At 44.9% G+C, this 17,422-nt stretch overlaps 1 protein-coding gene across 5 annotated transcripts; it reads right to left on the bottom strand.

The window, feature by feature from the left end:
* Positions 1–1,482: 1,482 nt before the first annotated feature.
* On the bottom strand, positions 1,483–16,656 carry CIDEC (cell death inducing DFFA like effector c). 5 transcript variants are annotated; one of them, XM_066245395.1, is made up of 6 exons: positions 16,607–16,656; positions 15,193–15,270; positions 12,408–12,561; positions 7,144–7,302; positions 6,871–7,058; positions 1,483–2,044 (listed from the first exon to the last, which is right to left on the bottom strand). In XM_066245395.1, exons 2-6 carry the CDS (start codon positions 15,243–15,245, stop codon positions 1,882–1,884), a joined length of 717 nt encoding a protein of 238 aa, XP_066101492.1. In that variant the 5' UTR covers positions 15,246–15,270; positions 16,607–16,656; the 3' UTR covers positions 1,483–1,881. The 5 variants fall into 5 exon arrangements, with proteins under 5 accessions (XP_066101492.1, XP_066101490.1, XP_066101491.1 ...); XM_066245393.1 differs by lacking the exon at positions 16,607–16,656 and adding an exon at positions 15,682–15,700; XM_066245394.1 differs by lacking the exon at positions 16,607–16,656 and adding an exon at positions 15,519–15,603.
* Positions 16,657–17,422: the final 766 nt, after the last annotated feature.

Genomic DNA, 17,422 nt, shown 5'->3' with positions numbered 1-17,422 from the left:
TTTTTGTAATTCAAAGATTTAAATAAATCAATTTTTAAATAGATGTACACAAACATAGATGGAACTGGTAAGAAGTCTGGCAAGAGTGAAAGTGGTTTTATCTTGTTTTGGGCTTGGACAATAGTGTGCTTTGTCATAGGCCCTACGGTATTTTAGAATCCTTCTTCTGAAAGGTCTCTTGTGCATTTATATGTACCAGCTTGAACATGATGGAAAGACTAAGGCAGAGTGGCTGGGACACAGCTTGCCTCAACTGCAACAGACCTCTCCTCCACTGGTTCTGCTTGGCCCCAGGAGGGGCCATTCCCCTACTTGGACTGGCTTTTAGCCCCGCTGAGCTTGAGCTCCCACGCTCTTTGAAATTTTCCTTCCACAAGCCCCAGCCTCATTAAAGTCTGCCCTCTCCTGTTCACTGCCAACTGCTGGTGTGACTCCATTAAGCTCCAAGCTCCTTGAAGAAAAGGAAGAGCCTACGTTTTCCTGAGCTCGGGCAGCTCAGTGCCAAGAGTCAATTAATCAACACTCATTTGTGAAACTCCGAATCTCAGGAGAAGGGGAAGTGAGGACAAGTTCCAAGCTTCTGCCACCTCCAGACCAACTCAGTAATTGACTAACTCGACAGGAGGAGCAGGTAGGCTACAGCCTCAGCAAAAGGTGACCAGGAACAGCTTCTGTGCTGATATAAACATCATGCCTCCATGTGAGAAGGTCCATCCATGGGGCCAGCATGGCACTGAGCCAGGGCCTCTAGCCTTAACTGCAAGAACAGGAAAACCCAGAATAGTAAGTGTTCTCCTCCCACACACGGCTGCAGGGCAAGGTCAGCTGCCAGCATTAACTCTCCAACTCTAGCTTTCCTGACCCAGGTCTTTGTCTTTGTTCATAATAAACCCGAACAGACGTTAAGTAAGGGTCAGAAATAACACATTTTTGAATCTGAGAGTTACAGACTAAAGCACAATTACCTGAAAATCTAGCCTTTCTAGATTATCTTGTTTGAGGTGCCCTATATTAAAAAATGCCAGCTCACACTGATGAGAAATTAGTATTTTTTGTGATTTCCTGACAGCTCACTTTGACATCCTGAGGTTCTGGCAAGCTAGGGAAGGCATTAAAGGAGAGTTGTGTTATAGCTTGGTTAGTGTTTACCACCTAAACACTTAAAAGGTTGTAATAAAATGGAACAGTGAGAAATTAGAAGAGTGCCTAATCCAACCCTGCTGATCAAAGCCCTTCTGACAGGCAAATTTATTTTGTAGATTGTTATTTAGTGTATGGATTATATAGTTTGCTCAAGTCTCTGATTAGGTAGATGTTAGTTCCAGAATCAACTGCAAAATTATTTTGGCAGAAAAAGTGCTGCTTCCTATAACTCCCTGTTTTAGAGAATGATTTGACAATAGAGTCCTCTTTTCCGTTAGACCTTTCCAAACTTCCAGAGAGAACCCAACCCTCATCCCCAAAGAACTCAGGCAAAGAAGATGAATTGATATAAATCATTTATTGTGAACTCTATAATTTTATACACTAGTGGGCCTGACAATTCACTTAAGAGTGTTGGTTATGGGAGCCAGGAGGTGGGGTGTGTGATGAAAGTAAAGCATGTGAACACAGGTAGCTGAGGAGCAGACTTCGTGCCTAGGCTGCTAATGACCAGTCTTGGTCAGCTAAACCTTGCGCAGAAAAGAGCTGAGCCTCGCCAAAAAACTCTCAGTTCTCCTTTGGCCAGCCCACCCAGGTTTCCAGCCTTTCCTCACTGCTTCCACATTCATAGTCCTGTGGGGTGAGGGAGATGTAGAGAGGTAAGAAGCTCTCTAACTGCCAGGCTTATGGTCCCCAGTCTAGTCCTTGGCTAGGGATGGCCTCCAAGGACTTGGGCTTTCATTGCAGTATCTTCAGACAGGTTGGGATGAGGGATGGGGCCTTGCCCTTGGGGGGCTGCCCTCCCTCTGTGGCATCCAGAAGCTGCTGCATGTAACAGGAGGTGCCGAGCAGCACGTGGCCTGTGGCCTGCATGCTGAAGAGTGTCCAGCGAAGAGCTTCCCTGGGTGGAATAAGAAGGTAGTAAAAACAGAAAGGAAACCACTGCCTGCATCTCCTCAGTGCTCCTCCCCCATGCTCCTTTAATAATTTCATAACTTGGCCCTGGCCGGTTGGTTTAGCGGTAGAGCGTCGGCCGAGCGTCGGCCTATCGTGCGGAGGACCAGGGTTCGATTCCCAGCCAGGGCACACAGGAGAAGCGCCCATTTGCTTCTCCACCCCTCCGCCGCGCCTTCCTCTCTGTCTCTCTCTTCCCCTCCTGCAGCCAAGGCTCCATTGGAGCAAAGATGGCCTGGGCGCTGGGGATGGCTCTGTGGCCTCTGCCTCAGGCGCTAGAGTGGCTCTGGTCGCAACATGGCAACGCCCAGGATGGGCAGAGCATCGCCCCCTGGTGGGCAGAGCGTCGCCCCATGGTGGGCGTGCCGGGTGGATCCCAGTTGGGCGCATGCGGGAGTCTGTCTGACTGTCTCTCCCTGTTTCCAGCTTCAGAAAAATGCAAAAAAAAAAAAAAAAGAAAAGAAAAAGAAAATAATAATTTCATAACTTGTAGAGTTATATGCAAATAGGAACAGATGCTGCCTTCCCTCAGCAAATGAGAAAGGGTCTACAGGCATTGCCTGCAATCATATTTTAATTGAGGTGTCCATAATTCAGGCTCATTTAACAAGGCCTTTTATTTTTGTAATACTACTACTTTGGACCAGTCATATTGATCTACGTAACATGAAGATCATAACTCTGCTCTTCACAGTATCTGTTCCAGACTCTGAGGCCTTGCCAGGTCATTCTGGTCGAGCTAATTTTCAGAGTGCTGGACAGGAAGGTATCATTTGATCCCACACAGGGTAAACAGGTTGAAATAACATAAATCATGAGGCCTGATGTATAGAAGAGTAGGGGAAACGTGGGGTCAAGAGTAGCTGGTTGAGCCTGACCTGTGGTGGCGCAGTGGATAAAGCGTCAACCTGGAAATGCTGAGGTCGCCGGTTCAAAACCCTGGGCTTGCCTGGTCAAGGCACATATGGGAGTTGATGCTTCCAGCTCCTCCCCCCTTCTCTCTCTCTCTCTCTCTCTCTCTCTCTCTCTGTCTCTCCCTCTCCTCTCTAAAATGAATAAAAAATAAAAAAAATTTAAAGAGTAGCTGGTTGAATGCTTGACTATTTTAACCCAGTTATTAGCCAAATCTGTTTAAAAGAGATAGGTGAGAGTCATGGGGGGTGTCAGTCCTAGGGGGAGAACAAAGGAAAATAAATACTTCATGGATATTAAAACTTGTCTTCTATTAACCTTCATTGAATAAATTATAGTTGAAATGAGGGGGGGCCAAAAGACAATTAGAACCATAAACATCTATACATAAATTTAGTTTTAAAATGTAAAGGTTATTATACCTGAGACATATACCCATTTCTCAAATTACAGTACTGAGGCTTAAAACCAGTTGTTCAGCAATAAATAGGAATGAAATTCTGACATGTCACAGCATGGATGAACCTTTAAAACATGCTAAATAGCACGACCAGGCAGTGGCACAGTGGATAGAGTGTCGACTTGGGATGCTGGGGACCCAGGTTTGAAACCTCCAGGTCACCAGCTTAAGCGCAGGCTCACTAGCTTTAACACGGGGTCACCAGCTTGAGCGTGGAATCATAGACATGACCACATGGTTGCTGGCTTGAGCCCAAGGTCACTGGCTTGAGCAAGGAGTTACTGGATCAGCTGTAGTCCCCCAGTCAAGACACATAGGAGAAGCAATCAATGAACAACTAAGGTGACACAACAAGTTGATGATTCTCATCTCTCTCCCTTCCTGTCTGTTCCTATCTGTCTGTCTGTCTCTCTCTCTCCCTAAACAAACAAGAAAACCAAAACATGCTAAATAAAATAAGCCAGACACAAAAGGACAAGTTTTGTATGATTCCATTTGTATGAAGGCCCTAGAATAAGCAAATTAGCAGAGACAGAAAGTAGAACAGAGTTTAGAAGGGGCCAGGGGGAGGGGCTGTGGAGTTAGTGTTGAATGGGTACAGAGTTTAATTTTGAGATGATGAAAATGTTCTCGAAATGAATAGTGGTGATAGTTGCACAATACTGTGAATGTCACTGAATTGTATACCTAAGAGTAGTTAAAATGGTAAACTTTATGTGATGTATATTTTAGCAAAATTTAAAAACCAACAACTAGCCAATACTAATATGTCACTACACTGACTGCAATTTGCAATTCTTTTTGTGATACCAAGATGTCTCCTGTATTTAGATCCGAGAGTCCCAATTCCCCTAAATGGACTGAAACTTCTTCTTCTTCTTTTTTTTACAGTGACAGAGAGAGAGTCAGAGAGAGGGATAGACAGGGACAGACAGGAATGGAGAGAGATGAGAAACATCAATCATTAGTTTTTTGTTGCGACACCTTAGTTGTTCATTGATTGCTTTCTCATATGTGCCTTGACTGTGGGCCTTCAGCAGACCGAGTAACTCCTTGCTCGAGCCAGCGACCTTGGGTCCAAGCTGGTGAGCTTTGCTCAAACCAGATGAGCTTGCGCTCAAGCTGGCGACCTCGGGGTCTCAAACCTGGGTCCTCTGCATCCCAGTCCAACGCTCTATCCACTGCACCACCACCCGGTCAGGCTGGACTGAAACTTCTTGCTCTAGATTTTGAAATCTGCAAACTACGTGCAGCAAGCCCAGAGACGGCATGATATGGTATAGGAGGAAAATGGAATTTCTAACCACAGAGCCAGACTCAAGCCTGCCACTGAGTGTCACCTTTGGCAAGCAGAACCACACAGCCTCAGGTCCCTCACCTGCGGACTGGGTGTGCAGAGAATAAAGTCAGAAAGCCAAGAAGGTCTGATAGGCGCTAGCTACCTATGTTCTGGCACAACTCAGGAGACCCTGAGCAGAATTTCTCAGAAGACCCCTGGGAACAAGGATCATTCATTCTACAATTATTTGAATTACTGCTATCTGCCAGCATGCATCAAGGTCCTAGAGGCAAAAAAATTTCTTGCCCTCATGGAGCTTGTTCTGACATCTTGTTTTTTAGCTTACATCATTGGGCCAGGAACACAGTGGGTACTCAAAAAATACCAAATGAAGCAACTGGAGGAGAAGAATCTGTCAGAAGAAACAGGCAAGTTGGCATGCTCTACTGGTCCTTAGCTTTGTGGCTTTGTATTGATTAGATAGATGGCCTCTGCCCTGGTGGCTACCTCCATCTAATGGGGTAAAATGCTCCAGAGCACTGCTCTGGAGAATCAACCTGGAATGCTGAGGTTGCCGGTTCAAAACCCTGGGCTTGCCTAGTCAAAGTATCAACATATGGGAGTTGATGCTTCCTGCTCCTCCCCGCCTTCTCTCTCTCCTCTCAAAAATGAACACTTATTATTATTATTTTTTACAGAGATAGAGAGAGAGCGACAGAGAGAAGGGCAGTTAGGGACAGACAGACAGGAAGGTACAGAGATGAGAAGCATCAATTCTTTGTAGCAGCACCTTAGTTGTTCATTGATTGCTTTCTCATATGTGCCTTGACTGGGGGACTACAGCAGAGCGAGTGACCCCTTGCTCAAGACCCCTTGGACTTCAAGCCAGCGACCTTTGGGCTCAAGCCAGTGACCATGGGGTCATGTCTATGATCCCATGCTCAAGCCAGCAATCCGTACTCAAGTCAGATAAGCCCGCACTCACACCAATGACTTCAGAGTTTTGAACCTGGGTCCTCTGCATTCCAGTCCCACGCTCTATCCACTGCTCTATCCTGGTCAGGCAAAGAAGGAATAAATTTTTTTTAAATGTTTTAAAAAGTAAATTTCTATCTTTAAAAAGAAGTAGAGTAAACTCTAATAAATCTAAAACAAAGTTTTAAGAAGCCTGACCAGGCAGTGGCGCAGCGGATAGAGCGTCGAACTGGGATGCGGAAGACCCAGGTTCGAGACCCCGAGGTCGCCAGCTTGAGCATGGGCTCATGTGGTTTGAGCAAAGCTCACCAGCTTGGACCCAAGGTCGCTGGTTTGAGCAAGAAGTTATTCGGCCTGCTGAAGGCCCATGGTCAAGGCACACATATAAGAAAGCAATCAATGAACAACTAAGGTGTTGCAATGAAAAACTGATGATTAATGCTTCTCATCTCTCTCCTCTCTCCATTCCTGTCTGTTTGTCCCTATCTATCCCTCTCTCTGACTCTCTCTCTGTCTCTGTAAAAAAATAAAATAAAATAAAAATATATATATTTAAGAAAAATGGTAAAGTAAAAAGTTTTAAAAAATTATTACATGATACAAATGGCTATTGTCCATAGACATGCATCTTAATTCTGTCCTGTGAAGGGACAATTTTTTCACCCTCCCACCCCATGGGGAAATCCAATTTTGTATCTATAAATGTATTTCAGTATTCTTGATGGACCTGGATATAGGCGGGATTTTGAATTCTCCTTTGAACTGATTGTAACTTCTTGCTGGGTTTCTCATTAATTAATGAGTTTGATAAAATCTTTGACATATGTTCATTTTTAACAGTTAATTGGGAGACTAACTAGGAAAACTTACTACTTTAAGTGAATAAAAAGATTGTTAAAGTAGAAGATAATTAAAAAAACTAAATATATACCAGTTCTACCTGGCAGATTATGTGTACTCCTTTGGCATACACTAGTGAAATCTAAAGGACTAGTTCAGCCATAAGTTCTAGACCAATGCTAACTGTAATGCTTTGTCAGCATCACTACCAGTTCCAGGCTCTAAAAGGCTGCGGTCTATGTGAACAGATAGGGGCTCTCCCATTGTTGCATACCCAACTACCCCCAGCTAGTCCCAATTCACTCACTTCATGATGCGCTTGGCCCCATAGCAATGCAGATTGTAGGAAAGGGAATATGTGCCATAGAGAGTTGCCTTTACATTCAGACAGCCAATGAAGTCCTGTGGGTTCAACTTGTACAGGTCAAAAGTTACACGAGCCACGTCGATCTTCTTGGCAGGCTTACGAGAGAGGGAAAGTTGGTTCCTAGAGCCCTGCATCAAGATAAGCATGTGGTTGGCACCCCTCAAGGACTTCTCCCAGACTCCCAATGTCTTCCCTCCATAGGTGCCACCTCACCTGCTCTGATGGGGGCTGCCATTTCTGCCCCTTCTGAAGAACCATGAACACTGTGTCGTCTGCCAGGGTTTGGAAATAATCTTCTGTCTCTACAGCTGTGCCATCTTCTTCCAGCACCAAAAAAAAGGGTTTGTCTGCCAATATCAGGATGTCCCGGACCTGGGGAAGAAGGTTAGCAATGCTTTTGCCAACCACATGCAGCCACAGAGCTGGTATGAGGTGCCATAACTAAGTAGTAAGTTTTCCTAGTTAGTCTCCCAATCAACTGTTAAAAATGAACACATGTCAAAGATTTTATTGAACTCATTAATTAATGAGAAACCCAGCAAGAAGTTACATCACATCACCTCAGCTGCCAAGGAAAGAACAAGTGGGCCAGGGTCTATGGAATGCGACTGGAACTCAAGCTCTTGCTGTGAGATTACCATCCAGAGACTCTGTGTTTTGGTACCTGGCATTATGGTTAATATTCTAGAACAGTGCTGTCCAATAAAAATATAATGGGAGTCACATATGTAATTTTCTATTGAGATATAACTCATATGCTATAAGATTCACCCTTTTAAACTATAGAATTGAGTGTTTTCCAGTTTAGTCACAAAGTTATGAAACCGCCACCACTACCTAATTTCAGAACCAAAAGAAACCCAGTACCCATTAGCAGTCATTCCCCATTCCCCAACCCATGGCACCTCTACCCTACAGAATTTGCCTGTTCTGGACATTTCATATAAACAGAATCATACATTATATGGTCTTTTTAGACTGGCTTATTAGTATGTTTTTTTTTTTATTAGTATGTTTTTAAGGTTCATCCATGTTGTAACATGATTCATTTCTCTTTATGGCTGAATAATACTCTTTTTTTTTTTTTTAAGTGAGAGGAGGGGAGATAGAGAGACAGACTTGCACATATGTCCCGACCAGGATCCACACGGCAACCCCTTACTGAGGCTGATGCTCGAATCAACACAGCTATCCTTAGTGCCAGGACCAACACTCAAACCAGTGCAGCCACTGGTTGTGAAAGAGGAAGAGGAAAAGAAGGGGAGACAGAGGAGAAGAGGAGCAGATGGTCACTTCTCATGTGTGCTCTGACCAGAGATCGAACCGGCAACCTCTGCACTTTGGGATGATGCTTTAACCAACTGAGCTATCTGGCCAGGGACAATGTTTTTGAGAAACTGCCAAACTGTTTTCAAAAGCAGCTGCATCATTTTATATTCCACCAGCAATATATGAGGGTTCCAATTTCTCTACAACCTCATCAGCACCTGTTATTGTCTTTTATTTTACCCAGTCAAGTAGTGATGAAGTGATTCTGATTTGCATTTCCTTAATGACTAAGATGTGAATATACTTTCATGTGTTGTTACCATTTTTATATCTTTTCCACAGAAACATCCACTCACACCCTTTGCCCATTTTTAATTGGATTGTCTTTTTATTGTTAAATAAATTATGAGTTATTTATATATTTTTGATACTAGACCCTTATGAGATATGCGATTCACAAATATTTTCTCTGATTCTGTGGGTTGTCTTTCATTTTTTTAAAAGTTAAAAAAAAAATTTTTGTTCTTTTCATTTTTTTGTTTTTTGTTTTTGTTTTTTTTTTTTTTTAATTGTGTTGTATTTTTTATTTATTTATTTATTTATTTTACAGAGACAGAGAGTAAGTCAGAGAGAGGGATAGACAGGGACAGACAGACAGGAACGGAGAGAGATGAGAAGCATCAATCATCAGTTTCTCGTTGCGCGTTGCGACTTCTTAGTTGTTCATTGATTGCTTTCTCACATGTGCCTTGACCGTGGGCCTTCAGCAGACCGAGTAACCCCCTGCTGGAGCCAGCGACCTTGGGTCCAAGCTGGTGAGCTCTTTGCTCAAGCCAGATGAGCCGGCGCTCAAGCTGGCGACCTCGGGGTCTCAAACCTGGGTCCTTCCGCATCCCAGTCCGACGCTCTATCCACTGCGCCACCACCTGGTCAGGCTTCATTTTTTGATAGTGTCTATTGATACACACACAAAATTTGTTTTGTTCTCTTCGATGCGCAATTTTTTTTTTTCAGAGACAGAGAGAGAGTCAGAGAGAGGGAATAGATAGGGACAGACAGACAGGAACAAAGAGAGATGAGAAGCACCAATCATCAGTTTTTCGTTGCGACACCTTAGTTGTTCATTGATTGCTTTCTCATATGTGCCTTGACCGGGGGCCTTCAGCAGACTGAGTAACCCTTTGCTCAAGCCAGCGACCTTGGGTCCAAGCTGGTGAGCTTTGCTCAAACCACATGAGCCTGCACTCAAGTTGGCGACCTCGGGGTCTCGAACCTGGGTCCTCCACATCCCAGTCCGACGCTCTATCCACTGCGCCGCCTGGTCAAATAATGCACAAAAATTTTTAATGTTGATTTCCCCCTCTTTGGCTGCTTGTGCTTTGGTGCCATATTTAAGAAACCAAGATCATGAAGACCTATACCTATGTTTCCTCTAAGGGTTTTGTAGTTTTAGCTCTGCATTTAGCTCTTTAATCTATTTTGACTTAATTTTGTACATAATGTTAGCTTGAGATTGTTTTAAAATTAATTTTTCTTAAAAAATCTTCTAATGGCTTACTGTTATCTTGTACATGAAGCCCAAATGTTCTCTGTCATAGTCAATAAAGGACTTCGTACTATATAGTCTTTGTCAACCACGTCTCCTCACCGTCGCTCCCATCACTCTGCTGCTGCTTTCTTTCAGTTGCCAGATTTGGAAAGGCAGTCTAGGTAGACAATGTCTTCCCTGCTCTATCGGTCAAGTTTACTTCTAACCTGTGGTTCATCTTAGAAAGCTGGATCCTCCCTGCTATTTCTCCCTGCATCCTCTGGAGTTAGAAATTTCTCTGACTAGGAATTCCCAAACTCAGTGGCTATAAGAATCTCCCAAAGATGCCCTGGATGGGTATCTTGGTTGCTTAGAACATGGTCCCGATGCACAAGGGTTGCAGGTTTGTTCCCTGGTCAGGGCACACACAGGAACACCTCAGTGTTTTTGTCTGTCTCTCTTGCTCTCCCTTCCTCTCTCTAAAAGAATCAATAAATTAAAAAAAAAAAACCTCTTGAAGAACCTGCTAAAAATGACAATTCCTGTACCTTACTCATGACCTTATCAGTTTTAGGGGGAGAAGTCTGGGAAGCCATGTGTGTTTTTTTGTTTTATTTTGTTTTTTTTAGTGAGAGAGATAGACAGACAGAGACAGACAGACTGGAAGGGAGAGAAACGAGAAGCATTAATTCTTGCCTGACCTTTGGATAAAGCATTGACTTGGAACAATGAGCTCGCTGATTCAAAGCCCTGGGCGTACCTGGTCAAGGCACACATGGAAGTTGATGCTTCCTGCTCCTCCCTCCCTTTTCTCTCTCTCTTTTTCTCTCTCTTCTCTCTCTAAAAATGAATAAAAAAGAATAAAAAACAATTCTTCGCTGCAGCACCTTAGTTGTTCACTGACTGCTTTCTCATATGTGCCTTGACTGGGGGACTACAGCAGAGCAAGTGATCCCTTGCTCAAGCCAGCAACCTTTGGGCTCAAGCCAGCAACCCTGCGGTCATGTCTATGATCCCACACTCAAGTCAGCGACCCTGCAGTCAGGCTGGTGAGCCCGCACTCAAGCCAGACGAGCCCACACACAAGCCAGCAACCATAGGGTTTCGAATCTGGGTCCTTCATATCCCAGTCCAATGCTCTATCCACTGTGTCACCACCTAGTCAGGTTAAAGGAGCCTTTTGATTCAAGGCACAAAAAATGTAGTCTAGCACAACCAGAAGCCTCATAAGAAGAAACTGGCTCCCAGGAAGACTGAACCTAATTCAGAGAAGTGAGGGAGAGAACTTAGAATAGAGGATTAGGTCAGAAATATAACATATGCCTGACCTGTGGTGGCGCAGTGGATGGAGCGTCGACCTGGAACACTGAGGTCGCTGGTTCGAAACCCTGGGCTTGCCTGGTCAAGGCACATATGGGAGTTGATGCTTCCAGCTCTTTCCCCCCTTCTCTCTCTCTCTGTTTCTCTCTCTCTCCCCCTCTCTCTCTCCTCTCTAAAAATGAATAAATAAAATTAAAAAAAATAAAATAAATAAAAATTAAAAAAAAAACAAACATATTTCTATATGTTAAACAGACTAGTAATTGAAAACTGTTTCAATCACTTGATTTGTCAGGCATCTGGACTTGCAGGTGAGCGGGTCTCACCCCTGGAGCTGATAAGCTAGTGGGGCAGTGAAGCACATGACTAATACAAAGCCAGAATAGATGACGCTGTAGGTCGAGCAGTGGGAGAAGGCATCCCCAACCAAGTGGAGAGGGATCCTAGAAGTGGGGAAGAGTGTTGTTCTTGCCCACTTTTACTACCTGAGTTGTATATCCTTGTTTTCCTCCTTTGGAAGCTTACCTGATTAATAGTTTGAAGAAAGTCTTTCAGCCTGACCAGGTGGTGGCGCAGTGGATAGAGCGTCAGACTGGGATGAGGAGAACCCAGGTTCGAGACCCTGAGGTCACCAGCTTGAGTGCGGACTCATCTGGTTTGAGCAAAGCTCACCAGCTTGGACCCAAGGTCGCTGGCTCAAGCAAGGGGTTACTCGGTCTGCTGAAGGCCCACGGTCAAGGCACATATGAGAAAGCAATCAATGAACAACTAAGGTGTCGCAATGAAAAACTAATGATTGATGCTTCTCATCTCTCTCCGTTTCTGTCTGTCCCTATCTATCTCTCTCTCTGTCACTGTAAAAAAAAAAAAAAAAAAAGAAAGAAAGTCTTTCATAGTTACTAAATAATCCTAACATGGAAGGCCAGTGTAGAAGACAGACTGAGGAGAAATGTCCTGGCTAAAGGGAGGTGATGGGGAAGAGAATGTCTAAAATCTTGTCCATTTCCCCAACTGCTAGGTACTTCCACAAGTTTAAGTACATCTGAAAAAAGCAACCTAAGGATCCTTTCAGGAAGAAACTATGCTCTGAAAATACCATTGATTGTTGGTATAGGAAGGCAATATACTGCCCTAGCCCTGTCAACAAATATGCATCATTAATCAATTGGGTAGCACTCCAGGAAGTGCTACCAACCCATTTGAGCTAGCATCAGAAAGGATAGCTTTTCACCATGTAAGCCAAGGACTCCATTCTTGCTAAATGCCCAGTTCATGATCTAGAGGACAGAGGCAGCTGGCAGGGCCAACTCTGAGCCAAGGTCTCAGTGGGTAGACTGTGTAGAGGTCAGCTGCTCCTGACCTTGTGCAGAAGGTCCTCCAGGCTGTGTGCCATGATGCCTTTCCGCACACTCCGGTCCTCGGTGCTCACTCTGCAGGGCCGGGCTCTAAGGGCTTCCGGGCTGGGCTCTGACAACAGCTGCTGGGTCACCACCGAGGTGCTCACTGCCACATACCTGGGGGTAGTTTTAGGGCATCAGAATAAGCTGTCTTCTGCTTCCCAGCTCTCACTCCATAGCAGGATAATTCACTTCCCTATTCCTCTAGGCTGAGCTCACCATATTCCTCTTCCCCTGCCACCTTACAAACCTGCTCTAGTTTTACTCAAAAGTCAGCTACTTTAGAGCATCCTCCCCATACACCAAGTTGCAGGTTCAGTCCTTGGACAAGGCACATCAAGACCTAATCAACGAATGCATGAATTAGTGGAACAACAAATCGATGTCTCTCTCTCTCTTTCTCCCTTCCTCTTTCTCTCAAATCAATAATTTTTTTTACAAAAGTAATATAAAAAAAGTCAGCTACATCAGTGCATCTCAGACATGAATGGGTATGTAAGTCCTCTGGGGATCTTGGTGAAACACAAATTTTGATTCAGTAAGTCTGGGCCAGGTGTGAGATTCTATGTCTAATAAGTTCTCAAGTGATACTGACTCTGCTGGTTCTCAGGCATGAGGAGGAACAAGGTGATAGAAGACCCACCCCACATTCTTCCAATTCCACTTTCTTCTCTTAGCTTCACTCTTCTCACCTGTAAAGTGAGGTGAAGTGGTGAAGCTGACATCAGTATAAGGTATTTTTTAGCTCTGACATACACAGTCTAGAACCAAATGAGTGGAGGAAACCTGAGATTTGAAGTCAGGCAGGCCAAAGTTTGAATCCTCACCCCGTTACTCATTTGTTAAGTGATTGAGAACATTCACTACGTGCCTCAGTTTCCTCATCTATTAATTTGTTAAACCAATCCCCGCTTCCCAAAGTTGTGGTGAGGTTTAAAGGAGATAAAAAATGAAGAACCAAATCCCAGGCCGGGTAGCTCTGTTGGTTAAAGCATCTTCCTGATAGGCCAAGGTTGCAGGTTCGATCCTCAGTCAGAACACATATAAAAGTCAATCAATGAATGCATGAACAAGTGGAACAACAAACTGATGTCTCTCTACTTCCCCCCCCCCCGTCTCTTCCTCTCCCTCTCTCTCTAAAAAATCAGTAAATTAAAAACTAAATTCAAAGCCCTGGCTGGTTGGCTCAGTGGTAGAGCATCGGCCTGGCATGCAGGAGTCCCAGGTTCGATTCCCGGCCAGGGCACACAAGAGAAGCGCCCATCTGCTTCTCTACCCCTCCTCCTCTCCTTCCTCTCTGTTTCTATCTTCCCCTCCCGCAGCCAAGGCTCCATTGGAGCAAAGTTGGCCCGGGCGCTGAGGATGGCTCTGTGACCTCTGCTTCAGGCACTAGAATGGCTCTGGTTGCAACAGAGCAACGCCCCAGATGGGCAGAGTATCGCCCCCTGGTGGGCATGCCGGGTGGATCCTGGTCAGGCACATGTGGGAGTCTGTCTGACTGCCTCTCTGTTTCCAGCTTCAGAAAAATAAAAAATAAAAAGTAAAAATTAAATTCAAGATCTGAAAACAGTCCAAGTGCCTGTCAGTTGACAAGTGGATTAAAAAGCTGTGGAATACTACATGGCCATGAAAAAGAAGGAAATTTTACCTTTTGCAACAACATGGATGGACCTGGAGATTATTATGCTAAGTGAAGTAAGCCAGGCAGAGAAAGACAAATATCATATGATCTCACTTATATGTGGAATCTAATGAATACAATAAACTGAGCAACAAAATAGAAACAGAGGCCTGACCAGGCAGTGGCACAGTGGATGGAGCGTCGGACTGGGATGTGGAAGGACCCAGGTTCGAGACCCCGAGGTTGCCAGCTTGAGCGCAGGCTCATCTGGTTTGAGCAAAGGCTCACCAGCTTGGACTCAAGGTTGCTGGCTCAAGCAAGGGGTTGCTTGGTTTGCTGAAGGCCCGCGGTCAGGGCACATATGGGAAGGCAATCAATGAACAACTAAGGTGTTGCAACGCGCAACAAAAAACTAATGATTGATGCTTCTCATCTCTCCGCTTCTGTCTGTCTGTCCCTGTCTATCCCTCTCTCTGACTCTATCTCTGAAAAAAAAAAAAATAGAAACAGAGGCAGTGTCACAAGGAACAGAAGAAGAGCTGTCGGAGGGGGGGATGAAGGGTTGAGATCAAAGAAAGTGAAGGGATTAGCCAAATTATACATATATATATAAATAATTATATATATATAACACATAGTTATATATATAACAAATAGTTATATATATATATATATATATATATATATATATATATATATATATATATATATAACACATAGATACAGATAACAGGGCAGCAAGTCCCAGAGGGAAAGACAGGATGGAAAGAGACTTTGCATGGGGCATGGGGGTACGATGCAGGGGTTTGAGGGTGCTATATTGAGTGAGACACTTGAAACCATGTTAACACAATAAGTTAAAAATTAAAAAAAGTTTGCAAACTAAAAATGAAATTTAAATTAAATTAAAAATAAAATAAAAGCACCAAGCACAATGTGTACCAGCATTGGCACCACCTGAGGGCTTGTTAGAAGTGCAGAATCTCAGGTCCCACTTCCATCCTCCTGAATCAAAATCTGCATTTTATCAAAATACCCAAGTGACTTATGTGCCACCGAAATTTAAGAAGCTCTGCCCTACAGTTCATAGGTAGCTCCTCTTCCCTTCTACCTTTGGTGCTCCTCACCTTGAAAGGGACTTGGGGTAGAGAAGGCTGAGGGACTTCATGGCATATTCCATTCTTGTCAGCAGGACTGCTTTGGACCTAGAAAGGAAGAAGAAACAGCTCATTGCCGTGGGTGGAGGGTTTCCTCTCTCTCATCATTTGACACAGTATACCCCACCCCCGTCCATTAGGCCTCTTCATTGGTTCCCCTTTCAATTCACAGACACTTGCCCCAGCCCTTCTCCTATCTAACCCCATGCACAACCACTGTCACCAAATTGGAGACCCCCTCCGTGCCTAGGTTTAACCCCACTCAGCAGCTGCTCCACCCTCCCTACCCCACTCACTCCATGTTTCTCTGACTCTAACTCTGATCACACTGATCAGGGTTCCCAAGTCAGGGCTAAAAAGGCCCAGCCTAGTTAACTCTTGTCCCTGGGGGCAAAGTCCACTTTATGCTGGCAGGAGGTGAGTCACAGCACCTCACACAGCTGTGGACTATTCCCTCACCTACAGTCCAGAGACATCACGGGTCAAGCCCTTGCAGGCCAGGCGTCCCACTCTAAGCTTGCTCTCTCCCGTGGGTCCTTGAGCAATCCAAACCCTCCTGAGGCTTTCCACTGACTAAAAAGATTTTTTGCAATTATGAAGATAGTCTTCAGCTATTTTCTCCATTTCCGGAGGAGCTAGCTCCATGAGGCTACTGAGCACTTGAAATGTTGCTAGTATGCCTAAGGAACTGGATTTTTAATTTTATTTAATGCTAAATAATTTAAATTTAACAGCCACTGTGTCTTACGGCTACTGGCAACCATACCGGACAGCACAGCTTTAGCTGACAGCCTTGGGCTCCCCTGCCACCACTTTATCACCTAAACCTCTCTGCTCCAGTTCTTGTATACTCCAAGCCTTTGCACAGGCAGTTCCCTCCACCCTCAATGCCTTCTTCCCACCCAGGGCTAAATGTTCGTAGCTTTGATGTCCCAGTTGCATTGCTTTCTACTCCTTGGAAAGCCTTCTTACAGGGCTCACAGATTTCCCCCTTCATCCTGCCCTTCCTACTTCCAAGTCAAGTGTCTGTGTCTGTCTTAGCTCAGACCCTGGGTGCCTGGCCCTCAGATGTGCTCCTCAATCTTAACCCCCAGCACAGAGAGGGCCTGGCACAGAGCAAGGGCGTCAAGGAGTCTTCATGGAAAAAAAGACCCCACCCTAGTCAGGTAAAATTTCTCTTTCTTTCTAAAAACTTGGGGAAGGGGGCTCCTCAGGCCTGTCTTGTGAAAGCACTCTCCTGCACTTTGCATTACCCAAGTCTGTTTGTTTTGGCCTCACTCTTCACTCCCACTCCCTATCCATAGCAAAACTCTGCCAAGCCCTACCTCACCTGCTCTCCAAGAGCCAAAGAACAAAACATCCCCAAACAAAAAAACCTCCTTACCTCCCCCTCACAGCCTCCTAACCTTGTAATACTGCCCTACTCAATCCCAGCCCTCCCTCCATTTTATTTCCAGCTCCGGGGAAGCCCCTCCCCCAGCCTTAGCGCCAGCTAGGGGAAAGAGCGTGGGGAGTGAGTGTACTGCTCTCTCAGCCTTGGCTAACTTCTAGAGAAGACCCTGGAGGAGGGGCGGGGGCATGTTAGGACAGCTCTGGTGCAAGGTTTGGCCAGGACGTGATATCAGGCACAGAGGGCACAGAAAACAGGCCCATGTGGATTGTGGCTCCAGCTCTGCCTATGTTAGTTGTTTGAGTGTAGACAAGTTGCCTTATCTCCTCTGTATCTCTCCCTGTACAACAGGGAATAATGATTCATGTGTCAAAGGATTGAGATGAGACCTAACCAGGTAGTGGCGCAATGGATAAAGCATCGGACTGGGACGCAGAAGACCCAGGTTCAAAAACTCAAGGTTGCCCAGCTTGAGTACGGGCTCACCAGCTTGAGCATGGGGTCACTGGCTTGAACATGGGATCATACACATGACCTAAAGGTTGCTGGCTTGAGCCCAAGGTCCTAGCTTGCACAAGGGGTCACTTACTCTGCTGCAGCCCCCTGGTAATGGCACATATGAGAAAGCAATCAATTAACAACTAAGGTGCCACAACGAAGAATTGATGCTTCTCATGTCTCTCCCTTCCTGCCTGCCTAGCAGAAATCTGTACTGGCTTAGAGGTTAAGATCTGTGACCCAACAACTCTACTCCTACATAGACAGCAACTCTATTCCCAGATAGACAGATAGATAGTAGATATCTACTCC

Source organism: Saccopteryx bilineata, chromosome 10 (assembly GCF_036850765.1).
Source record: "Saccopteryx bilineata isolate mSacBil1 chromosome 10, mSacBil1_pri_phased_curated, whole genome shotgun sequence".
NCBI lineage: Eukaryota > Metazoa > Chordata > Mammalia > Chiroptera > Emballonuridae > Saccopteryx > Saccopteryx bilineata.
This window is presented reverse-complemented; position numbering and strand designations above follow the sequence as displayed.

Coding starts and splice junctions, on each gene's coding strand:
- CIDEC (XM_066245393.1), bottom strand. Junction 12,562..15,192: donor TACCCCAAGTCCCTTTCAAG/GTGAGGAGCACC, acceptor AACTACCCCCAG/GTATGTGGCAGTGAGCACCT. Junction 7,303..12,407: donor TGGAGGACCTTCTGCACAAG/GTCAGGAGCAGC, acceptor CTTCTTCCCCAG/GTCCGGGACATCCTGATATT.